This window comes from Uloborus diversus, chromosome 4 (genome assembly GCF_026930045.1).
Source record: "Uloborus diversus isolate 005 chromosome 4, Udiv.v.3.1, whole genome shotgun sequence".
Taxonomy (NCBI): domain Eukaryota; kingdom Metazoa; phylum Arthropoda; class Arachnida; order Araneae; family Uloboridae; genus Uloborus; species Uloborus diversus.
In genome coordinates, this window is record NC_072734.1 from 139,580,223 (window position 1) to 139,606,792 (window position 26,570).

At 32.0% G+C, this 26,570-nt stretch overlaps 1 protein-coding gene across 1 annotated transcript in view; it reads right to left on the reverse strand.

The window, feature by feature from the left end:
* Nucleotides 1-24,647, reverse strand: part of LOC129220862 (trafficking kinesin-binding protein 1-like) — a 51,192-nt gene extending 26,545 nt beyond the window's left edge. The window contains exons 1-9 of the mRNA XM_054855293.1: nucleotides 24,526-24,647; nucleotides 10,847-11,060; nucleotides 9,638-9,742; nucleotides 8,171-8,272; nucleotides 5,423-5,499; nucleotides 4,261-4,377; nucleotides 2,801-2,895; nucleotides 2,128-2,215; nucleotides 1,957-2,035 (exon numbers count right to left, since the gene is read on the reverse strand). Of these exons, the coding sequence (XP_054711268.1) occupies nucleotides 1,957-2,035; nucleotides 2,128-2,215; nucleotides 2,801-2,895; nucleotides 4,261-4,377; nucleotides 5,423-5,499; nucleotides 8,171-8,272; nucleotides 9,638-9,742; nucleotides 10,847-10,895 (712 nt within the window). The 5' untranslated portion in view covers nucleotides 10,896-11,060; nucleotides 24,526-24,647. The remainder of the gene's footprint in view (nucleotides 1-1,956; nucleotides 2,036-2,127; nucleotides 2,216-2,800; nucleotides 2,896-4,260; nucleotides 4,378-5,422; nucleotides 5,500-8,170; nucleotides 8,273-9,637; nucleotides 9,743-10,846; nucleotides 11,061-24,525) is intronic.
* Between the last annotated feature and the right edge of the window lie 1,923 nt (nucleotides 24,648-26,570).

A 26,570-nucleotide genomic window follows, 5' to 3' on the forward strand; every position in this document is an offset into this window, starting at 1 on the left:
TTTTATTTCGTACTTTTCACTGATAACCAAGCTTTCTTAGATTAAGTCTTTAGATTAAAAATAAAAAAAAAACATTTATATTTTATCGTATCTTTTGCATTTGCACTTTCATACCAACACTTATTTGAATTTATCAAGCACACTCAGAAGTTTCTTGACTAGCTCAAGTGCAATTTTACTATTTTATAACTGAGATCGAGGAAAAAAAATATATCATTGTTTTCATTTAAAAGTGATTAGGCAACAAAACTGTTTGCTGACAGTTGCTATCAGTTATAAATAAAGTTAGAAAAAAAGCAAACTAGGAGACGGCGTAGGTAGCTGTTACAGAAAGTTTGATAAACAATCAAGCCAGCTGGTTGTCACAATGACAGTTATTTTCTTATTAGTAGGCCTTTATACATGTAATCAAATTTGTTGATAGCTAGTTTTTTAAAAAATGCAAGGAGAGTCAGTGAAAGTTAAAGAAAAAAAAAGAAACCCGGAGTCGGAATGTTTCCGAACAACTCTGACTCCTTTACCCCAAAATCAGTCCAACTCCGACTCCACAGCCTTGGCCATGACAACACAGTGTCACCATGGATCCTATCCAACAATAAGAGATCATTGTTGGCACTTCTTGAAACCAAGCAAGCAGTTGCAAGCATGGGGAGATAGGATTACACAAAATAAGCAGGGTTGCCAGACTGGCTGTTTTAAAGTCAAATTCAAGAAATTTGGATTTTTTTTTTTTTTTTTGAAAATTTGGCCTTTTAAAAAATTCATTTGTTTTTTTAAACCGTACTTTAGTTTTGTGATGACAAATGCTTTTGTCTTCATGATGGTAATAGGCGATGGCTTTTGGTTGTTGGAGTATTTACTGTTCCAGATGGCCGATAGCTGTTCTCTATCGCAGAATGCTGATCTTTGATCTTAATACGCAGATACTTTAGACAGAGTTGCCAACTCCCCAAAAGTGGTGGCGCACCTTTCAAATGAGAATAAGAGCCTTTAAAGCACCACATCGCTATAAACTTCATAGTCAAAGTTAACGCCGCAGAGGATTCCCCCCCCCCCCTTGCATTGTCACATACTTTAGCTATTATTATTAAAAATACATCCCGAGAATATACTCCTTTAAAAACAGCTCACCCAACACGTTTTTCGATTCTGTAATGGAATATTTTGCTACTAATGGACGAATTATAGAATTCCTATATAAATGAACTGTTATTGCAGTATTTGTTTCTAAAAACTCTAAACTTGTTGATATGTTAGTACTATTTTATAGCACTGCATATTTTTGACCCCAGTTTCAGTCATTGTTTGTTTTTTCAACATGTTGCCAATATGCATTTCTAATGTATTTTTGTAATAAATCAGTATTATGTATCGCACATTTATTTTTGCTGCATAAGAAATGTTTTACTCAAAATGACATTTACTAGAATTAACACGCTTTACTAAGAAAACATAGATATACTTCAAACAAATATTACAGAGTTTTAGTAATAATATGAAGACAATTGGACATTACAGCTGCTTGGGCACTCACTTGGGCCACCGCACATGCCTGCGTTTGAGTCAAGCTATTACACATTTCACATCAATTGCATTTCTCAACCTAACTATTCTATAGCAATGAGTGATCTTAAGCTATATTTAATTCAATCCGACATCAAATTAGATACGTCAAATTGCCTTTGGATCAGATAATTGCATTACTTTGGAGTTTGATTGGGTTTATGTGTATGTTGCAGTATACATGCTCTAAAAATAAGTATACAAAATAGACAGGAAGAGAAAAAATAGTGGGAAGAAAACAATTACTAATTCATTAAAATATACTTTGCAAATATTCAAAAGATAATCATAATAATAGTATAAATATAGAATTTCAACAAAAAGATGAAACATTTAACTATGGAATGTGTACAGAAACACTATGTAAGAAAGGAAGCATTGAAATAAACTAACTGAGCTGTCTTGCACAATCTGATATCAGCTGCATTTCTTTCTTTTCTTCAACCTCGATATCAGCAGTCCTAGAGAAAGCCTATTGAAATAAAAGAAATGAAATTAATATTAATTCACTTTTTGCCACAATGAAAACAAAAGCTAAAAATAAACTAAGTAATTGGCACTTACCTCTGATCGAAGCTGTGAATTTTCTTCCTGTAAACAACTAATTTTTTTATTGAGGACGTCCCAACTGACAGAAAATCCTCTTTCTTTGCTACAAAATCAAAAATAAAAATGATGAATGATTCTTGAAAGATTAATTAGTAGATATACAAACAAATAATTTCAATTTATGAAACACGCGCAATCCATGGCAATTTTTCTTTAAACAAGGACTCTAAAAACATTTTTCTTATTTTTCTTGAACTATAAAGCTGACCTGAGCTTTCATTTTTGTAAACAACTCTTTTAGAATTGGGTGATTGCGAATTTTTTAGAAAATCTCTTTTAAGCTTTATTTCTTTTGAATAAAGCTTTTATTTTTTAAAAAATACTGGAGATTTTGTATCAAGAAATTATAATTTTTAGTCAAATTTTTCAACATGATTTTCATTACTTGCTAGAAATTTTGCATCTAAAATTCCGTCATCAAATTCATGTGTTGTTTAAGAATTTACCAATAGTAATAGTTTGGTACAGCGTAACCTTGAGGGGGTGTGTGGTTTTTTTTTCTTTTGTCTGGTCTTCCCATCAATACGACAAATGAAATTTACTCAACTGCATTAAATAAAAGTTTATATTAGGCTAAGTAAGACCTAGTAGTTTAGACCTAGTAGGTAAAACAATATTCAATGCTTACACTGGGGAACCAGAATCTGATTCAGTGTCCAAATCTTGTGTGTAAATTTGCAGTAATCCATTCTTTATAGACAGGTCGTGCCTCAGTTGAGTAACCTAAATGGTAAAAATATTACATTTTAAAGAACTAAAATCAGTTTCGGAAACTGCAGTAGCTTCTGCAAGTACACAAACCAATCTCCAACACAATTTTGCTTTCAACTATGCATTTTTTTTTTTTTTTTTGTTCTAAAAAAGGCTATAATTTTTTTTAAAAATAGTTTAGCTTTAATTCTATGATAATCAAAATTAATATTCGGCAAAATTCTATGAGGAAACAAATTACTTCAACAGTTCAAACCATATCGATCATCAAATATGACATGTTTCTGTGTTAATATGTACTGAAGAAACATTTCTAACATACTACCCTAATTTTGAAAGTAAATGAAAAATTTAAAGATGTTAACAAAACTTTATACATCAGTCATTGAAAAATAGATGCTAACAAAATAATAATGCTAAAAATTTCTAATCAAATTAGCTAAAAAAAAAACAAACACAACTTTTAGGAAACATATTTTTTTGAATATAAATTAATTCAGAATTTAAAGTGTGTTTCGAAGTGTATACCAAAGAAAAAAGATAAAATCAAACTTTCAGCAATAAGAATATAATTTGACTGAAAATTTTTATGATACAAATAGTTTAACTGCTGTCTTTTGATATTTTACAAGCAGAATGATTGGAAAAAAAAAAATCAGAACATCTAAAAAAAATAATAATAATTAACATTAAAATGATTCCTTAGAATAAAAAACATTAATGAACAGTAGTAAATACATTTATAATAGTTTACACAAATGAGTAATAAAATCAACAAAACAACATAATATGTAAACTTTTTTTCACAAGAGCAGAGGAGGAAGCAAAAGTAATCTGAAGAAGCAGTTTATGATATGTTTTCTCTTTAGAACAAAGGGGATTGAAACATATGTTATAACCATTACTTGCCGCCAAAGAGCTAGATTAGGCACCTTTGGCAATGGCCTCACCGCCTCCGGTGGGCTGGTTTACAACTCCATTCTTCAAGAGTACTTGAGCACAGTGCCTTCGGCACTATGTTTTCTTTGGCTTCGCTTAGCGAAAGAAATTTAATTGACGTTCTCGGCATGTAAATTATGTCCCTTCAAAGGAAAAGATGAAAAGCTAGCATTTTAATTGTTTTTAATTAGTATCTCTGCTAATTAACTCTGCCACTTAGCTAAACATGTAGCCAAGAAAATTAAGACTATTGATACATGGTTCGATGCTCAGCTTTCTGTTGTTCACCAGGAGTAGGGATAACATAGATAGATACATACAAATACAATAAACTTTTGATTAATTTTAGATTTTGCTACGAACGATTTCACAATAAATATGCACTACTGTAGTTAAGGTAATATAAGAGAAAACTTTTAGAAAATCTTATAAAAATACCGCTTCATTTGAAGATGCCAGTTCTAATTCAAGTTGATCATTTCTTATTCGCAAATCTTTATTTTGATCCAATAAGGATTGCCCGATTCGTGCAGCCAGCTCTAGATCTCTTTCTTTCTAAACAATCAAGAAAAATATATGGCATTATAACATCAATGCTGAAATGTCTTTCATTTATATTTAAATTCATAATTTATTGATTTTTTTCCAGCAGTATTAGCACATTTGCACATTGTCAGTTTGACATAAGTGCAAAACAAAATCTAAGCATAGTTCAAATAAGCTTTTAACCAGTATTTTCAAACTGATATTTAGTCATAACCATAACCATTAAAACAATTTCACAGCTGCCAATCTGCCAGCAAAAAAAAAAAAAAATTACAAATGCAACTAGTTTTCCTGGTAAAGCAGCAAAACATTCTATCAATTACTGATTAAAAAAGTAATAAATATTTTTGCAGTTTTTAAACAATATACTTCAAATTTTTAAAACAATTATTATTTTTATTATTTACAAAATAAACCATTTTTTGCACAATATATTCCAGCTGTTGAGTAAAATAAGAAATAACAACGTCAAAAAGCAAATTGCAGATCACTGCAGACACGTGTCTCAGCATTACAAGGAAAGCCTTTTTCAATGCAAAAGTAATGAGCTTATGGGTGAAAAGATATCCGACAAAAGATGTTTTCAGACAAACTATTTGGATTATTCATCCGACTATTGAGCTATTAAACACAATACAAGTTCCTAATTAACCCTAAAAAGTCGATTTCAAAATATGGATTTGACAATCATCCTGAGCCTAATAAAGGAGTAAAAGAAAAATTAAAATATTTAAACTGAACACAATGCACGAAATTTGACAACATATTAAATATGTCAGTTCAAAATGAAACTCATAATTTTACGAATATATACTGCATTTGAACCAAAGCTCAATCTGTAGAAAATAGCAAAGCCTCAAAGAGATATAAGGTTATGGTGAAAGTCCAAAATCTGATAAATGTTGATATTAGCGTTGAATATCAACATACCTAAGACACCAGCAAAAGACCGAATATTTAAGGTGACGCACCGGTGAAAGTCGAAATTCTACAATTTTGAGCTTTCATGGTACATATATATTTTATCTATATATACATACAAATATATACTTACTTCTTCCAATAATCGAGTTACTGCATCAATATCATTGTACGTTTTGGTCATCTGGCTGAGACGATCAGCACATAACACTGTAATAATGAATGCACTTTTAAATCTCCAATGTAATACAAAGTAAAGACAATCATCAGCATTTAATGAAAAAAACCTGCCATTATTAATGTCTAACAAGTTTGTCATTAACAAACTAAGCCCTTGTGCAAGAAATATAAATGATGAAAATCAATATTATTAAACCACACAAATTGCAAATTTATTTTATACTTATTTTGAAGTTAAAAGCATGCTTTCTTCGAATACAGAAAAGTGCTCAAATTTTTGACTCCAACCAGCAATAACCAAAGAAATGATTTTTCTAACGCTAAGCAGGAGTCACCAGATTCACTTCTTCACAGACTGCTGCTATCATCGGAAGTTCAAAACTGTAATTGTATTAAATAAAACCAGGTTCCTTACAATTAAGAAACAGATTTTACAATTCTTGAACACTCACAATGTAGGTTATAGTACGCTATCTTGTCCCACACTTTCAGTATTCTATCGTTAAAGACTCAATATTGCTGTACACCTCAGACCAAGGATGGATTCAGAAAGTTTTCAAGGAGGGGGGGGGGGTGGATTTTTAAATTGATCCCTTTACTGAGCATTTGGTTCATACATGCTTGCGGGAGGGGGGGGGGTTGCAGGATTTTCATCTAAAACAACTAAAATATAGATTTAGCCAAGGATATCCCAAAAGATTCCTTTCCTTTATTTTTTGTTGAAAGAGATCACTCCAATTTCATAATCAATCATAAATAATAATTTCATGCAATCACCCCCATCACCCCTCCCTTGTATCCGTCCTTGCCTAAGACTAAAAGGGTCAATGAGGCCCTTTCCAATTTTTTGAGTAAATTCTTCAAAAAAAAAAAAAACTTTCAGAGTGAGTCAACATGCCTAATGCCTCATCTTGTTTATGCATATAAAAGCAGAGTGCATAATAATGCATATCTGCTATTTTGAAAAGAAACAAACAGTATATTTTAGTTCATAAAAAGGTGAAAAAAAAAAGAAAAAAAATTAGGTTTTGAGACTAAGCTTATTTGATTAAAATCTATTCGGAGCAGCATTTAACTGCATGCTATTTGAAAACTCACACTGAAAATGATCACATAATCTCGTTTAAACATTTCCAAATTAAGGTTTACGGAAATAAACACAAATTTTATTAACTCGCCTTTTAACATAGCTTAATAATCCAAAATGGAAAAATCGAATTCGACATATTTTCCATCAGCAATATGAAAACGGAAAATAAAAGAACTTTCTTTTTTTGAAAGGATAAAATAATTTCAGAAAGGTTTTTTATCTCGTCTTGGTGAGCAATATTAATAATAACTGACATGATCATTAAAACTTTTGGGAATTAAAAAAAAATGGCATAAAAAGTCTGATTAAGGGTAATTTTTGCAAATTTTATCATTTTTTGTCACAGTTGATCTTTAAAGGGTATGTAACAGTTTACTAAACAGTTGCAGCTAAATTGGTTTCAAAAGAAGAAGAAAGTCATACCAAAGAGGAAAATTGGGAGACAGCCTATGAAGCAGACGGCTGCCGTGAAAAACAGTAGATTCGGCAGGTATGATAATTTTTAGTGATGTTAAATCTACGTGTTGAAATGTGGAGGGGCCATTCCATGGAAAACGGTAATTTTTTCCCGCACGGGACGCCTCATATATTTCATTAAAAATAATTTAAAAGGGTAATGATAAAAAATTTATTGCTTAACAAATTACAAATAAATGTGATTCCTTAAGCAAAAGATTTTGGCATTACTATTTTAAATAATTACTTTTTAATAAACCTATGAATCATCACGTGTAGGACAAAGTGACTACATTTTCATGGATTGACCTAGAGTTAGTTTCTCTTTCACAGAGTGATGACTACCGCTAGGGTTGGGGACAGTTGGTAGTGTTCAGCATTTGTAGTTTCAAGAAGCAGAAAAAAGAAGGTACAGGTGAAACTAGAGTGAATAGCTTTTGTTCATGCCACAACAAATGGAAAAAGGGAGAATTTTTGTTTTATAGAAAAATATCACAGGGGTAGTCAGTCCTGCCTTTCTATGTATAAGGTTCAATATTCATACTGCTATAAGGCTAACGTTAAATGGTTAAATAAACACTCAAATGCGGCCACATTATAAAAAGTCAAACATTCAATTAGTTACTGTTCGATTTATTGAATAACAAACTACGAGAGAGGCCATACAGAACAGGGCTAGAAAGACAGAAGGAGCTTCTGTCTTTTTAGAGTTAATCAACAGTAAAATTTGGTCCCAAATTATTTTATATGTTCTTACGTAATAAGTAAATATAATATTTTCTCCCAAAAAACAACTATCTGTTTTATATAAAAGGAAAACTATTACTCATTAAAAAAAAATTTTTAGTAAATATGTAAAAATTGTATATGCTATTAAGTTTTACCAACTATTCAACAGTAAAAAAATAAATAAAATAAAAGCATTTTAAAAATAGTTTTTACAAGTAAAAACAGAATATATATAGAAATTGCAATGATTTCTTTTTTAAGTAAAAAAAAGAAAAAAATTATAGTGGTATTTGGTTCAATCAAATGTTTTTTGCATTTTTGAACATGCCTCTTAATAAATAATAAGTGAAGTATTAACTCAAAGAAAAAAACATTGAATTAAATATAGGCATCAAGACCAAGTATAGGTGTTAAATGAGTACTTACCAAAATATTTTAAAGTCTCTTCAACAACTTCAGGGCTCAATGGAATATCAGTATCAGGACTTAAAGCAGGAGTTTGAATGTACCAATCTTCGTTTTCGTAACCTAAAACATAACTCATTTCAGAGGAAGTTACATTCAGTATTTTTGAAACTAATTATAAGTACCGAATTACAACTTTAATGCACAATATATATCATCTTTATATTTTTGTACTTTATATCTAATTTCTATAATATTAAAAACAGGCGTAAAGTGAAAAGTTTCATCAGCAGCCTTAATTATAAAGTGAAACTTCGGTAACTCGACATGAGGAGAATTTAACTACCCCGGTAACTAGACATTTCTTCTTCTTATGGTTGGCCCAATGCAAAACCTCTCTTAACTTGACACACGTTGGCAGGAGTCTCGATAGGTCAACATTCAATTGCTATTCTAGTCCAATTCTCGCTACCCAGATTGCTTCATATTGACCTTTTCTCAGAATTTTACGTTGTATTGTTTTAGTCAGTCAATCTTTTTCTGGTAACCTGTATCCTGGGAAGTCCTCTAGAGAAGGAAGGGACTATGACATGTTTTCAAACAAGTGTGAACAGGACTTTTTATCTTTAATAGACTGACTAATAAGAATATCTATTTTCAAAAACTATGGATTTATTTATATCACGAGGTATTCAAATAATATTAGTGATCTTATTACATACTTTTCCAAGAAAAAGAAAAGAAAATTTATTTATTGGAATTAATTATTATAATGTGAATGTAAAGCATTATTAAGCAAGTGATACAGAAAAACTTTAGGAATTTAAGTTATGGAACCTCAGTAAGTTGACATGCCCTTAAGTCAACATGTTTTCATGTTTCTTTGGGGTGTCGATGCATCGTGGGTCCATTGTAATTCATTAAAACTAAAATTATTTGACATGATCATGAATATAAAAATTTCTCATACAAAAATTTACTTTACTAACTGAGCTGTGCACTACCCCAAAGGAAGAATAATTATTTAAACACAGATTACAACAATTACTAATTTAAATTCTTTAGTTATTCTTTTCAGGCTATTTAGCATGCTTACTATTGCTTTATAATTCCTTGTAATGTAAGTAATCTGTATATATTTCCATAGTACCACTTCATAAAAAAGATACAATTATCTTTACTGTAGCATCATTTGCATCATATATACATATAATTTTAAACACATACTTAGATAAGCAAATAAATAAAACTGTTTAAATAAATGTTTATAAGCTTTAGAATTATCTTCATGTACATTAATTGATTAATATTAATGTAAAGCAGCTATGTTAAGTTTCAGACACTAATTTAAAATGTATGACGGAACATATAGCACATAAATAATTAATATTATTATAGTTGACATGCATGCAAGATAAAATCAAGCCAACATAAAGGATATTTCAGGAAAACTGATTGTTCAAAAAAATAGTACAATAGCAAAAGTACCGCAAAATTCAGTCAAAGTATCTGCTCTAAGCTTGTAATGAGGAATGTGTTCTTCTATTAAACTAACTAATTCAACTTCAGCTGTATCTGCTCTACAACAAATATCTAAAAGAAAAAAAAAAGCGTTTGTAAAACTTAAATAAACATGAAAATCAGAAAGTTAAAAAAATATGCATACAATCAGTGGCAGATTTACAGGTTTGGGAGCTTGCTTTAATGAATTTTTGGATATGCCTCTTTGTTAGAGCTCTGGATTAACGGTCATCACTTGCCAGCGGGTGACCATTTCGTTGAAAATGGCTGCCACAAAATGAAGTATTTGTCACCAAAAGTGGGAACCATGTGTTTCTTTACTTGTTAAAAATCATATTGAATACTTTACTACTATAACAAGCTTCCAGTCCTGGGACATACAGCGCATCAATCCACACCACCTTGGCAACGCAATTTGGAGCAACCCTCGGTTATTTATTCTTTTGCACGGAATATATTTATTGAAAAAAAGGCTACCAAAAACCAAAAGTGGCTTTCATTTCTTGTGATTCTGGTAGCCAGTGGCTACTATTCAGAATTCCAGGTCGAGAGCTTTACTCTTTGACTATCATTCTTAAAATAAGAGTTTAAGAAACAAGTCCCTTTTGGGGCCACTGTGTGGTGGGGCAACATTTGCCATATGGTAATTCCGCCACTGCATACAATCATAATTAGTAGTACATTTTAGGCTCCTCTAAAAAAAAATATGGGAATGAAAGAAATAAGAGGCACAGTTTGCACATATAACTTTAGCAATTTGGCAATGTTTACACCTTTTTATCTTGTAGAAAAATCAACTTTCAATTCATTATAATTAGTACCAAAGGCTCTTGTATTTCCTTGCATTTATAATACATCTTTAAGAAAATACTACCTTTGCAAAAAAAAAAATATAGTAAATTTTGCATACTTTAAGTTAAAGGTCATTAACAGATAAGAAGTTTGTCCGGGCCTACTAACAGGACTACTTTCACATTATTAAGATCAATTTTCAACAACAGTTAAATCTCTCTTAAACTACTTTGGCTGGAAATTGTTCAAATAGAACAACTTTTCAATGTGTCTAATTAAAAATGAATATTAAACTCATTCTTCCAGTTAGGCATTATGTTTTAGTAAATTGTAATTAAAACAACTTAAAAGTACCTGTCCAATTTAGTTTAAATCATAACCAACCTGTAAGCGTAGAAGAATTGCTAAACTGTGCGGCGGATTGCTCAGTCATCTCATCTTGGACGCCGTTTTTGTGAACATCCAATATGTCCTCAAGGGCCTCCGAACTATGAAAGGTTGAAGCTTCTTCATTAGGTTCCAGCTTGGGGCCTCAATGAAACAACTTACAAACATCCACACATTCAGCCCCATACCAGCTCATAAGAGAATAACAAAACTGTAAAAAATTTCAACCTCATGTTATTATGCATCATATTTTTAGTAAAATTATAAAATAGTTAAGTAAAAATAGAAATAGCCACTAGCGAGACCAGAATTTTCCCTATGGGCTTTTTGGTTCATACAGTGTTTTCATGAATATATATTTTATTCTCAGTTAGACAATTCTGGGGAGGGAGAAGGATCTGGAGATCTCTCACCATAAATATTAAAATGAAAATTTAGGAATAATAAAAGCACCACGAGAAAAAAAAACTTATCACAAAACCCAATTTCATTGAAAATGTGATAAAAATCAATCAAAAAAAAAAAAAAAAAACACTACGGTGAAATGCGTTAACACAAAAACATTTAACATGAAAAATCAGTTAAGACGAACTTACATAAAGGTCTGAACAGTATGTCAGACAATTTAGTTCAAATCTTCCAGCACCAAATTCTTTCCACAAAATTTTTTGTCCTGTGTTTGTGTTAAATGTTTACCACTATATTTAAAAAATGCTTTATAAAATTTCAGAAATCAAGATGAAGAGAAATGAATATAGCGGAGAAATAAGTGAATACATGAAAATGAAACTAAAGGCACACAGTGTTTTTCCGAAGTATTATTTTTTAATTAAGAGATAAAAAGAACATGTTTAAGGGAAACTAAGTTATTTCAATTAACAAAAAATAAATAATGCTGACAAAAAATCTTCAGTTCTCTTAAAAAGATCTCTAAAATTCCATTAGCTGCAGATTATTGGTCAGCTAATTAAGTTCCACCTTCCTCCTCTTTCTATCATTTCTCTTTTTCCGTTTTTTAACTTTTTCTAATTTGTCTGAAAATAAGAAAAGTACCTTCCGAAGCTCATCCAAAATCATAGGCATCGGAACCGGGGGAGCTGGAGCTCCCCCTGGAATATTTCTAACCGGCTCAGCTCCCCCGGAAAATTCTAGCACTGCAGCTTATTGCCGTACATTGATTTCCTCAAACCTGATTTCAAAAATGTGATCTGCCTTTTCTAGGAATTTCGGAATTTCCACCCATTAGCAAAAAAAGCAGGGAGCAGACGGAGTGGTCAGTGCACTTGACTTCACCTTCAACCTTTTTTTACTGTTAAAACATCTTTTGATTCCAGAAATCTGGAAAAGTGGGCTCTACCCCACGGCCTGCGAAAATCAGTACCAGTACCAATATGGATTTGCTCCCCACCTTGAGCTCGTGTTTCGGCTTTCTAGAGCGGCATTGCAGTTCAGTTCATGTTCTTATTAGTTTTGCATGCGGTTTTTTTTGTCCAATGCGGTGGCGAATCCAGAATTTTGTTCTTGAGGCGGCTGAGGTAGTTAAAATTCTTGCTGAGGTCTCCTTGTCATTACCAAAGTTTATCGATGTAAACGAAAGTGTTCTGTATCATTATCTGCTATCTAGGGGTGTTAATGACAAATGAATCTTTCTGAGTTACATTTGAAATTATCTAAAATTTGGTATTCAGTGTTAAAATTCTAAATTTTAAATGTATATTCAAAGTTTTTTCATTCGTTTAGACATATTTGTTCTGCAATTTGAAGGCAAAATTTTCAATTCTTGTTAAGGATGCAAAACAATTACGCTGACAAGGTGATGTAAATGAAATAGAAGAAAGAAAAGCTGAAAGATATTAAACAAATAGTGAAAAACAGCGAGAAAGAAGACAAAATTTTAAGAATTGATATTAAACACGAAAATTAAAGAGAGAGAAAGAAAGAAAAACAAGTAGCTATTATATCTACACTTTTTTCTCCTTTCCTTCTTTCAGTGAGTAAATGTATAAATATTTGGAACAGATAGGGAAAAAGTTCAGAAATTTAAAGGGAAATTTTGGAAAACTAACACTCTTTTTACTATCGCAAATTTGTATATCAACCTTAAGAAGAGCGAAAACAAATTAATTGATAAAGATAGAATGGATGTAGGAAATTATATATATTTCTTTAACAATAAGATGCATAGACAGAGTGTGAAAGAATTGATTTCTGGTATGGGGGTGGCTGCAGCCTCATAGCCGCTCCCCCCCCCCCCCCCCCCCCCGGATTCGCCATTAGTCCAATGCTTACAATAAGAGATAATAATGAGCCAGTTTGGCATTTAAATATGAATAACATGGAAGGTGCTCCAGACATGACTGAAAAAAGGTTACTAAGGTTCATGGGTGCCACTCTAAAAATTGGCCAGGAGTGAAAAGCGCGTGGCTCCATTTCGCCACCACAATGTTAGCGCTAAGTTTGTTTGATATTTTAGATATATATAATGCTAATTTTTGATGCTGTAACTATATAGTAAAACCAAATTGTAAGATTAAGTAAAAATTAAAACCTAAATAAAAAAATAACATATCATTTTCCAAGATTTTTAGGAGGTAAAAAAGTAGAAAAAGAACCTAATAATAAAATACAATTAAAAAAACTTACTATTTGCTACTGCAGAAAAAAAGCTTCAGATTGTATAGTTCATGTTACATAAATAATTCATACTTCATACAAAAAAAAGTAATTAAAAACAATTCAGGTATGAGATTCTTGACTATAAGATGCATTGTGATAAAAACTTTAACAAAACTTTCCAGATTAAGATAAGAATGGTTGAAATCAACAGATTAAGTATCTTAGTTATTTTTTGGAAAAAAAAAACAGCTTATCTTTTTAACTTTAGCAGATGGGCCGTTTTTTTGTCCTCAGAAGAATAAGACATTTTTTGAGAGTGAGAGATTCAAAAGTAAAGATTTGTTTCATCTATAAAAATCATTTTGAACATGGGAAAAAAAACGATGGCCGAAACTTTTGAAAAGACGGAATTCCGTCCCTTGGACGAAGTGTGGCAGCCATGCTAAGGTTGTTTGTACTTGTTCAAATAATGTTGAACTTGTTCAAATAATTTCAACTTTCCAAAAACTTACAGTGGCTCCCAAAAGTATTCGTACACTTACGATTTTCAATGAAATACACCATTATCGATTCGTTAAAATTAATATTTTGGTACGGGTATTTAATTATAAGATCTATGATTTATTTTTTAACAAAACTACATGAAAATTGTTAATAACATAATAAAACTTGATTTTTAAGAAATCAATAATCAAAAAGTGCCAGAAACTTAATCTCACAAAAGTCTTCGAACACTTTGAAAAAATGTGAAAAAACTAGTAAATAATCTAACTTTTTACTAAGTTTAGATTTCGTAGAATATCATGCAGTATCAGCAACAGCTTTTAAACTTCTGGGAATAGATTTCATTGTTTTTTTTTTCTTTCTTTCTTTTTTTCTTTTGAACAATTTCTGAGTAAGTGTTCAGCCGCACTTCGAGTCTTACTGTTTCTAATTCATTTTCCATTTCAATAGTGTATTTTTGTAATATATCCACCAGATATCTCCAAACATGTTCTATTAAGTTTAAATCTGGCGATTGAGGAGATATTTCTAAGCTTAATGACAATATTTGAGGCACCAAACGCAAACATGTGCTTCTTATCGTTATCTTGATTTTAAAAAAACGAAGTTGTTTCTGATTGCCAAATTTTGGGCTAATAATTTAAAATTGTTTTTAAAAATATTCCACTGAACAGCATGATTCATCAAAAAATTTCAAACTTCCAAGTCTTGCACCCTCACATTAAAACACCTTCACCATCTTGATTAACTAATCCCAACTAAGTTCTTTCGATTTAATTTCTCATGCTTTTTCTATTTACAATTATGCAACAATTTAACCCAAAAATGTTGAATTTATTTTTATCTTTAAGTAAGACGTTGTTCCAAAATGTTTTGAGCTTATTTATCATTGATTTTACAGAGGAAAACGTAAGCTTTCTGTTTTTCGCACGAACAAGAAAATTTCTGCAGGAAGAGGTCCCATTTAATCCAGGTAATCAGAGAACTTGGCGAATAATTTTAGGGGAAAATTAAACAAAAATGTTTCATTCAATTCTGCAGAAAATTTTTCATCACTCAAAGGTGTATTTTTCATCATTTTTTTCACTGTAAATCTCCGATCATGCTTTGTTCACTTTACATTCGACCAGGGTTGGCCGGATTGGACCCAATTGGGTTGGACCCAATGGGTTTTTTTGAAAAAACCCATTTAAAAAAACCCATTATTTAGCCCACTTTTGGGTTTTTTTAAATTTTCTGAGAACTTTTTTTTAAAAAATAATTAATTTAAATACTTTTACAATTTAAACTTCTTTTTTATTTCTTCTTCACAATAGGCAATGGACATAAAAAATGAATTTTGAACTTTAATAGTACTTCTTAACTCTTAAGGGCATTAAAAAATGCTTCAAAGATTTTAAATAAATATATTTAACTTTTTCCTTCAACTGGTCAATAAGGAACTCAAATTATCTTGACTAAGTCCTGTCACGTCAGATTTTCTCGGTATTTGCAGATTGTACAAAGGATACTACTTTAGCTAAAAGGCTCTCATGTGAATTATTTTCTGCAAACCAACACGTCACAAAACTCGAATAACAATTTTTTAGAAGTTAACAGGTTTTACAAATGGTCGGACAGAAAACGGAATATTATGTACAGTATTTTCATTATCTTACGAAAAAGTTTAATATTTCTTACTCTGTACACAGAAGTAGAAAAACAGGCAACATAAAATTCAAAGAAATGTCTTAATTAAGCTGGAATTCAGTAAAAACGGATTTAAACTACTTGAGGTTCTACAGTAGTTTTGCATAACAAAATGAAATACAAAAAAGTAAAATACAAAAAAAAAATGTCGCAATAAAAAACGAACAAATAAACAATAGATTTTATCACTGAAGAAGTAACTTTGCCTTAACTGTTGGTAATCATGGAAACTAAAAAAATCTGAAACTTCACCATTCTTGAATTTTGTCGTCTTTTATACCCTTCTTCAGAAAACGCTGAATTTTCCAGCTTTTTTTATCAAGACAATTTTTGTGCTTTGTCCATATACTTATGCTACAATATGCTACGAGTACCCCACCTTTCCCCTAAAAAAAGACAAAAAAACCCACATTTCTTTTAAAAAAACCCAGCTTTAGTTGGTTTTTTTTTGGGTTTTATTTAAAAAAACCCAAAAAACCCTGGGTCCATGGGCTTTTTTAAAAAAACCCGGGTTTTTGCCAACCCTGCATTCGACATTTTCTTATACCTTGTTTTCGATCCGATTCTTGTCTTTAAAGCATTTTATCAAGCACTTCACTATAGAATAGTATAAATTAACTAATTTAGAGACATTTCAAACCAATTTACAGCTACTGAGAGAGAAAAAAACATCAAATTTCGAATTGTGTTTTTGGTTTATGCGCATAGCTGCCATTTAAAAATAATAAGCAGAATATTAGGGCATAAATAAACAAAAAATTAAAGCCAAATGACTTTACAGTGTGTCATCACAATGCAAAAATAATAAAAAAAACAACTTATGATAATTTTAATCATGAGTTTATTCGAAAATATTTCAGTGTGCGATGACTTTTGTGGAATATTTTTTTCTCTGACCCTTCATCTTTTGACAAATTTCAAAAATAAAATCTGGCAATATTTTGAAAAAAAAAACTACTGGGTTTTATTCAGAATGGCATAGGATGGTGTGAAAAAAAAATGGACTTCATATTCGAATTCAGTTTTGCGTTATTTTGCTTTCACTACAAAATTTCAAGGTGTACGAACACTTTTGGGAGCCACTGTATCTCATTTTTAAGTTATCTGACCCCTCAGATTATACTTTACGAAGTTACAGTTATTCTTGTTTTTTGAGCAATCACGATTGCTTATTGCTTTCATTTGACTGTTTTGATGTGCTATCATTTTATTTTCCCGCCAGCAACCTCTGCAGCACCACCGTCGACCGGCCTCACGATGCTGCTCCTCTAGCGAAAACCATCTCCAGGTAGCGTCAATATCCTACACTTACACGCATACCTACACGCATATACAAACAAACACATACACACACGCATACATACGGACATATACACACACACCTACACACAACTACCCACACACTCATGCCTGCACACAGACACAAACACATATTCCTACACACACATAAACCCCCCCCCCTACAACAAACACTCATACACACAACTACCCACACACTCATACCTGCACACAGACACAAACACGCACGCCTACATACATACACACTCGTGTTTGCGAAAAACATAATTTGAATTCCAGATGTCAAAATTCAAATAATTATTATTATTATTTTTTTTTTTTTGCTTTTTCGAAATTACGATTTTTTCATCACTTACAGATATATTTTTATGCCAAAATTGTTACCTTTCGTCTATTATTGCAGAAAAAAAGCCAACAATATTTTATAGTTTCTATCAAAGACTCAAAGACTTTAAACTAAAATTTTATCTGAACAATATAATATATATAGTGAACAATTCATTTTAACACATATCCAACGCTCTGTTTTTCTGCCCTTCTGTTTCATCTATTCCCCCTTTTCTAATTCTCAGAAAATAAGAAATTCTTCTAAATGCTACACTGTTGAAGCCTCCCCTTTCCTCCAAAATTATTACAGAGCGCCTCAAATTTTGTTTTCAAGGCTCAATTCCCTGAAATTTTCCGGAAGAGAGTCCTTTGAATGCCTTGCCCTCCAACAACATGGGAGATTATGTAATATTCCGTTTTTGGGACTTCAATTTCAAAAAAATTGCTGGACCCCTAACGCCAACAAATATGATCCACAGTCGCCTTTTTCAGCAACTACAATTTCGAAAAAAATTAAGAAGAAGAAACCTCTGAACCTTTTCTGATTACATCATTGAAAAACACTCTCTATTAGGACTTCAACTTTGAAAAATTTTCCAGAGTAGAGCCCTAGCACAGCCTTTTCCCCTGCCATCATTGAAGGTTGTCTACAATTACGTTTTTAGGACTTCCAATTTGAAATATTGGGACGGAGATGTAAATCGTTCAAAAAATCGATCGAGGACAATCTTTCGAGTCATATTTTCACTAAAGGCTACAAATATGGTATATAATCACGTTTTAAGACATTAATTTCGAAAATATTTCAGGGAGGGTATTCGAACCTTTTCTCCCCCTTAACATTATAAAAGATCACCTATAAGTTCGCTTTTAGAACAAGAATTTTGAAAATTTTCCGGGAGAGACCCCGAAACACCTCTATTTCTACGTGATCATCTTCGAATACTAAACGACTTCTTTTCAAAACCAGAAGTTTAATCACCTCTTCCTCTCCATAAACAATTGTATATATACAATATTCAATAAGAGATGGATGCTTTGAAGCCAATTTTTTATGGGGGAAAAACGTTTAAAAGCCTCCCTCCCCCCAAAAAATTATTTTCTGGTTGCGCCTCTGCTTCTGCCCCTTAGATTCCAGACACTTCTTATACTGTGTCCCAGCCCCCCCCCCCCCCTACTTCTACAAAGTTCCTACGCCTCTGTCCAAAATCATTACAGGGAGTCTCAAATTTTGTTTCAGGGGTTTAGTTTTATAAAAGTTTTCAGGAAAAGAGTCACTGTTAAACATCTTCCCTTTTAACAACATCAAAAAATTGCCAGACCCCCTACCTTACCAAATATGGCCTACAATTGCATTTTTAAGACTTCAATTTTGAAGTATTTCCAGGAAGAAGCCTTCAGAAATCTCGTTCTAACATGAGGAAAGAACAACAAAAACTGTTTTTAAGACTATAATTTTGAAAAATTTAAGGGGAGAACCTCGGAACTTCGCCCCTAACATAATTGAATAACATCTAAAAATTCATCTGGGACAGTGAAAAGCCGTCGTTGAACAGAGAATCAACTGTATTAGCTTGAAATTGATATACCAAATTTAGCTTATTTGGTTGAAAAACGAAGAAATTAGAGAGATTTTCTAAATTCATGCCAAAATGGCGACTCCAAAAAATGATCAAAAATCGAATATTTGAAAAAATTCTCCAAAGCGTAATTTTCATTCAAAAAATCTTTAAAAAAATAATTTGGGCTTTTCTCATAGATATCTATTTGTAAAAAAAATAATGGACAAAATTGGAGACTCGACGGCACATGGCATTAGGCCATTTGACATGAAATGACCCAGTTATAATACTGAATGATATTTATCATTAAAATTTTAATTTCTTCTCCTAAAGAAAATATTTTCAATTATTTGTAGATCATTTAATTTCTTTCATTAAAAAAAAATTGATAGCATTTTTCTAGACCACGAAACTTGGGTATGTGGGGACACTTTCAGATGTCCACAAAAACAAATACTTTTAGAAGAATAAGATGAAAAAAATATTCTAGCAATAACAGAAAAGTAGATGTAAAGATCCAAGTTGTGCTGTTCTTGGTAAAACGTAGATGATACTGACATAAATATGGACAAAGAAAAAAAAGTGGTCAGCATTTAATGGCAAAATTTGCAACTAAAAAAAGCAATAGTACGCTATGTAGGCTCAGAAATTTCAAAAACAGATGAATTACATTAAATAAGATTTGTTTAAGGAGACATAAAAAGGGAAAAAAACTGACTTTTTATCCAGCAGATATTGATGATGTAAACTGAAATGCATATAACTGACACCAAGGTTTGTCGATATATATCATGATATATATCCAATATTTAATTTGAAAATAACATGATATTTTAATATTTTTGATATTTATTTTTTCAACTATGGTATTTCCAATATAAAAAGTATATTAATCATAGTAAAATTGCTTATTTATTATTAAAAACAACCAAAAAGTTATGTACTATATTTTAATGATGTATAATACATCATTGATGATGATGTTGTGTCTATGATAATGTGCATTTATATGGCTCCGAAGCTGTCGTAGACAGCCTTTGCAACTTTGACAGCCTTATCTGTATATAGAGTAGGTCCACTGGGTCTTCTAAGCCAATGTTAAAAAGTTTGGCCTGGATTGCTGGACAGCTGAAGATGTGTTGACGAGACATTTGGAATGTCATCTCGGCAATGAGGACAAAAGTTGGTGTAACTACGCTGTCTGGCTTCAGAAATCCTCAACCCCTTTAAGTGATTTGTTCTAAGTCTGGTTATAATAGTCGATATGGCTCTGTCACAGTTCAAATCCGGAATGGAGTTTCTTTTCGCTTGTTGACTGATTAGTCTTTGGCCAGCAACAGCGTTGCCGTCAACGAGGGTTAGGGAGTTGGATGGTTGAGGAGCATTACAGGATGCCTTTGCGAGCTCATCGGCCTTCTCGTCACCAAAAATATTTACAGTTCAAGGCGATTTTCCCAACAGGAGTACCGTTGCATTCCTGCGCTCTGTCTGGTTCAATGAAAAAGGCTTCTGCTGCTCCTCCTCTATCCAGATTAGTGTTGGAAGAGCCATCTGTGTCGGCGATCGTCAGATCTTGAATTGAGGTCGTGAGTTTCATCATTAATACAACAAAGTTAATATAATATTCCTTAGTTACTTGTATTTTATATTCATAAAATTATTAGTAACGTTCCAATTCTAATTCATATTAAAAGTGCCTAACTAATTTTTAAACACTGCTCAGAAAAAAAGAAAATGTCTTATGACTGCACCAACTAATGCATATTTTTTATTTCTGAATCATATAACTAAAAGTAGCTAACAGAAGAAAAATGAAAAATACAGCTAATGCTAAATTATCTTCATTACAAGATAGAAATGTAAAATGAAATATTAGATATAAATCACGAAAGAAACATTAATTTTAAGTATACATTGTAATTGTAATAGGAAAATAAAGAATGATTTGAGGATGCCTTTACTATTTTGAAGACTTTAGTTTGTGCTAATTGAAAACATTCTATATATATCAAAATATCGGATATTTTCGAAAATATCATGATATTTCCAAACCCTGACTGACACTACCAGTCATTTTGATTTTTTTGAGGGCAAAGGGGTGTACCAGGTATACAAGTATGAAGTGCAGATTTTTTTCTAAAAGAACGTGTTGAATTTCGAATAATGATAAAAAGTCACGTATTCAAAATGTGCTTCATGGCTTGCCATACATTTTCTCCATCTTTCGTGTAGTTTGGTGCTAAGGTGCTCCTGAGCATTGCAAAACGGCAGTTTTATATGTTTGAAAACTCATGTCTCTAGTAATTTTTCTTTAGTATTTTGCTCTTTACCTCTGAGCTTGAATTAACCTTTAGGCTACGGCAACTATACAATTATCTTTTCCCTCTCCCTACGGCTCAAAGCTTTCTTAGTTCCTTCCCCCCCGAATAAGACAGCATAAAGGGGGCGATGTCCACTTCGACCGCTGAGCTCTTCGCAATACAGGGTTACTATTGTGGGACACTATACTTGGCTAGTCATCACTTATTCAATGGTTTGAAAATAATTTTTTTCCCTCCTTGTTCCTTATGAGGTTCTCTAGGTTTAGATTTTCTGTAAGTATATTTGGTTCAGTTTTAAAATTGAAATCACTGAAATAACGCTTCTCATCTAACCTAAGGCTAACGACAACAAAATAATAAATATCAAACTCTATTTGTGAGGTAGACCACTGGATTCAATAAATGCCAGATGTCCTTATCTATGCGCTAAAATGCGGAGGTAAATAGCGTTCAACTGAGACCAAAGTCATTGTAAATACAATGTAGAATACCTTAGATTCAAGGGAGGCAACTTTGCTTTTCAGCTTGGCTATTCAGAAAAATGATGACACTAATACGTGTGTCCAAGAAAGAATCCACAATAATAGCGAACAATTCCTTGCTTTGCTTTTCTGAGCAGGTGCAAGCGGAATATGCTTGAACACCGTATTCATTTACATAAAGAACGTTAGCGCTTATCTATCTTTTAGAGCATGCAAGGCACCCTTTTTTGTATATGAAGCTGGCGTTTCAAAGTCAATCACTGTCGAGTGAGATAATATGGAGAGACAGCCTACAAATCCTCTGATATCCCCATTCACTCTTTCTTCTAATTGTGGTTGAAATACCTCTAGTAATTGTTGAAGGATTAAGTTCCGCTCCCTTCACAATGCACAAGAAAAATATCTGGGCAAATTTGTTTTAGATTCCAAGTCTTTCCTCTTTTCAACATTTCCTATTTATGTACTATCTTTATAATACATTTTCACTACCCAGTACGTTGTTATTTGTGAGTAAGAGAAGATAAGTAAAAAAAAAAAATACGAATGAGTAAACAGAAAACCAATTTCTTTCTTCCATTTTTTACTAGCATAAACAGTTCCAAATGTAAGAATTAATTAACAGAAAAAAAAATAAACAGACATTATACTCTCATTGAAAACTGAGTAAGATATATCAGGTGCTCTTATAAATCTTTTCACTTAACCTCTTTTTTTTTTTTTTGCGCAAGGAAGAAAGAGGAGCAACCGACTTTGACTTAAAAATTAACATTTTAAGCCCCTTAAATACAAACAGGGGGAAAACTGAATGCACAAATTTATACTTTATTAACTGCTTTATAAGGCCATAACGTTTAAGAATTCCTAAGTTGAACCATAAAATTAAAAAATTCAGCGAAAAAAAAAACCTCGTAAACGTGCCCCGGTGTACCATACTTATTTTGTTTCATTCAGCATATCCTTAGTCCTTTCGACTTTCTACTGAAATAATATTCACTATAGACTATCAAGGAAATACATTTATATTTTCTAAAATATCAAAATTAAGTTTTTATGCTTTTCACTCAATAAGTGATCAATTAGATAGATTTTTAGGCGTAGCGAAGGGGGGGGGGGGGAAACACCCCTCAGAGCCCTTGATTTTAACATTCTTGCCATCACTAGTGCAATAACTTTTACATATGAAAAGGCTCGTTTTGAACAGAAAACCCCCTCCAGAAGATAATTCTGGCTGTGCTAGTGACTCTTTTTATAAAAAAAAAAAAAAGAGCATTTATCTAACTTTCAATTTTTAAACCAAAAGATTCACGACACAGATTCTTAATTGAACCTCTTTCAAATTTATTGATTTTAGAATGTTTTCCATGTTTTGTTGAAACGGTATTACAAATAATTTTCAGTTAAAATGTAAATAAAGAAATAAATGAAACGTGGCAAATCGCAAATTGATAAGTTGTTTCTTATTCAGCATGATATTCATTTTCGAAAAGTTAGCAAAATAAGATATGCTTTTCAAGTGTTTAATTATTTTTATAAAACCATAACAAAAGAAATATTTTGGAGAATGAAGTTTCTTGCGCTCTGCTCCCTAAATATCTACACTGCTTAAACTAAATAGGTGTTTTGTACTCAGTAAAATATGCTGTTATTAATTATAGGAAGCCTTACTATTGGGTTATTAAACAGAAAAAGGCTATCAAAAATTTTTCTTTCCTTCAAGTATTTTACTTCTGCTTAACTTTCTCCCCTCTTTTTCGAAACTTCGCCACACATTCCTTCACTGGCAACAAAACTATGCCAAACGCCTCTGATTGACAGACCCCCAAAAGGGGTGTAGTGCGTTTCATTCATTTTCTCCCTGCGTAGGCGTGTGTGAAAGGATTATCAACTGCGGGAAGTAACTGGAGGGGGAAGGGAAGGACTGGTACAGACGTTGTACCACAGCCGTAGGAAGAGAGCACTTTTTGTCGGTACAGCATATGTACCGCCGTTGGCTAAAGGTTAAATTGAGCCTAGGACTTTATTTGCCAAATTAGAAACCTTTACATCGGCTCTTCTAATTAATTGATAAAATTGGAACAAGCTCAATCTGATGTAGAAAATTTTTTAAATGTTCTTCAGAATAACATAGGGTGTTAGGGGGTGAAGGAAATTTTTCAACCCCTGAACATAGGCAATTTATGGGAAATTTTCGCTTAAAAAATTAATTACAAAAAAAAATAAAAAATCTGAAATTTAAAAATAAAAAGAAAACCCCCGGTTGCAAACCCTCAGGGCTCAAAGTAGTTTTGTAACCAATTTCCTTTAGTACCCATCCTTTCACAATTTTTTGACGTTACTTTATATATATGTATAGAGAAAAATATGATATCAGCATAATGTTAGATAGTTACTAGAGTTTTTCAACTTAAAAAGGGAAAAATTCAAAACGTTTAACACATATAGATATTATTCAATTTTTAGAAATTGAATACAAAGCATTCGTCAGTATTTAACCAAAAAGTTTAGTCACCTATAAAATTGTTTGAGATGACGTGTTTACGTAACACAACAAAACGATCGATAATATAAAAAATAAGTCTTGGAAATTCAATGAATATGTGAAAAGCGGAAACACATTGGTAGGTTAGTTACCGAAAAGGTTAATTATTGCTCAAAGATAATGAGATCAAGGATGCACAATTGCAAATAAACATCTCAATGAAATTGTCATTGACATTTTTTAAATGAACGGAACACTTTAGAATGAAAATCAGTAGGAAAAAAATCAAAAGAAAATGAAATCAAGATTGCATTAATTTCACAGGCAACATTTTATATAATAAATTTAAACTATTAGCTTAAATCATTTTTAAAATGAAAATTTACAAAAAACATACTTTCATGTGCAAAATCCATGAGTATCATTTGAGTGAAATGCACAAAACGATTGATTTAATATAAATACAGTTAACAAACAACGAGAAAAATCACTAATTAGCTTTAAATAATACAATCAGAGGGCAAAACTAACGAACAAATTCCTACTAGGGATGTTACTCATTTTCGTCCGCAAAGGATAAACTTGATCTTTGCTGCCATTCTCCCAAAGATAAAAAGTTGTTTTGATGGCAAAGTTTTTAGTGGCTTAGTCTATCCGTTGTTCAGTGTTAACGCCTCCACGAAAAAGAAAACGTTATCACGAGAAAGCGTAATAAAAAATCGGTGAAACCTTCCTCTACATCTAAACGAAAATAACTAGAAACGAAAACGCCCGATTGCACCACGACCGAAGAAAACTTATTCGCAACTCCAATAAACTATAGGGAGCGCTGCAGCCACTGTCTAATGGCGGATGAAAAAGGTAAAACAAACAATTGCCGCAACTTATAACTTGCCTTGACGCTTAGTGAATGACAGTAATTTTTCATCGTGTTTGTGGGAAACTTTTTTTTTCTAAAGCTCTCTAAAGCCTATAATTTACCCCAAAGAAAACACGAGGAATGTTTTACCTTTTTCTTTAGTATTGTTAATCACCGCAAGGTAGCGTATTCGTGTTCTGGAGTTGCGAATATCAGCAACAATTCTTAACAGGGTACATCTGAAATAAAACCATTTTTTGTTTCAAGCCTTATCGTAATTTTTGAGTTACAGCAATCAATCCCACAGAAAGTAGAGCCCCTAATACAGGGACTACAACTGAAAGTAACGTTCAAATGACCCCCCCCCCCCGCCCCTTAACACTAAAAAAACCATTAGTACCTGTTTTCATCCGGATTTTTTTTGTACGTATTTTAATATTGTTCAAATCCCTGAAGGATATTGTTGTTACTTGTCAACAAAATACTTTCTATTATATCCCCTTCTCCCCACACTGCAGCGTTTAAGTCCTACGTCCAACGAGCAGTGGTGCAGTGACGGGAAAGCAGTCTCGGCTCATGCCTTAAATTTAGCGGGTGTGCTCGCTGTGTAAAGTTTTCACAATTTGTACAGATAAAACGGCATCACACACAGAAAAAATGATGACAAATTATCGTCCTTTTGCAGTTTCTTTATTTCGAGCTTCTCTTCAAGCGTCAAATTTGAAATTGGTGGATTTAGAAAATAATCCACTTGATTGTTTTTTTTTTTTTTTAATTTCAAGGAAAACAATCTAAATTTAAGGACACCCAACCCATGCAACTAGTAATAAACAAACACACAGCATTAATCAAACTACTTCACTCTCGCATTAATTTCGTTTTAGCCATGCTTCCTTATACCAAATTACGAAATTGGTAACAATATTTTTTCTACAAACATAAACAATTTCTTTAACTTCCAATATATTCTTCTTTTTCAAAATTAAATTAATTAAATTTTTATTGTGTGAAACCACATCACAATACCTAAGGGTCATATCACATTCATGATTCGCAACTCCAATAAACTATAGGGGCGCTGCAGTCACTGTCTAATGGCGAATGAAAAAGGTAAAACAAACAAATGCCGTTATAGCTTGCTTTGAAGCTTAGCGAATAACAGTTAAGTTTCATCGTGTTTGCGGGAAGCTTTCTTTTCTATTCCTCTGAAATTACATTACACCACAAACTGTTTGAAGTCGGTAATTCCCCCCCCCCCTCCCCCCCCCCCCCCAAAAAAACACGTGGAACGGAATGTTTTACCTTTTTCGGTAGTATTGTTAATCACCGAAAGGTTGCGTTCTCGAGCTCTAAAGTTGCGAATTCAATTCTTTTTTATTTGCATTTAAATAAATAAAATATGTAATTCTTTGAAATCTTTGTATGTTCTTACTGATAAATCAATATTTTTTTAATGTCATTAAAAAAAATCAAAATACTGAAGAATATTCCAATTTTATAAAAAAAATAGTCTTTTAAAACAAAAAAGTCTTTTTTGTTTTTGCACATATTTCAGAATTTTTTTTTTTCCTAAATGATCAAGA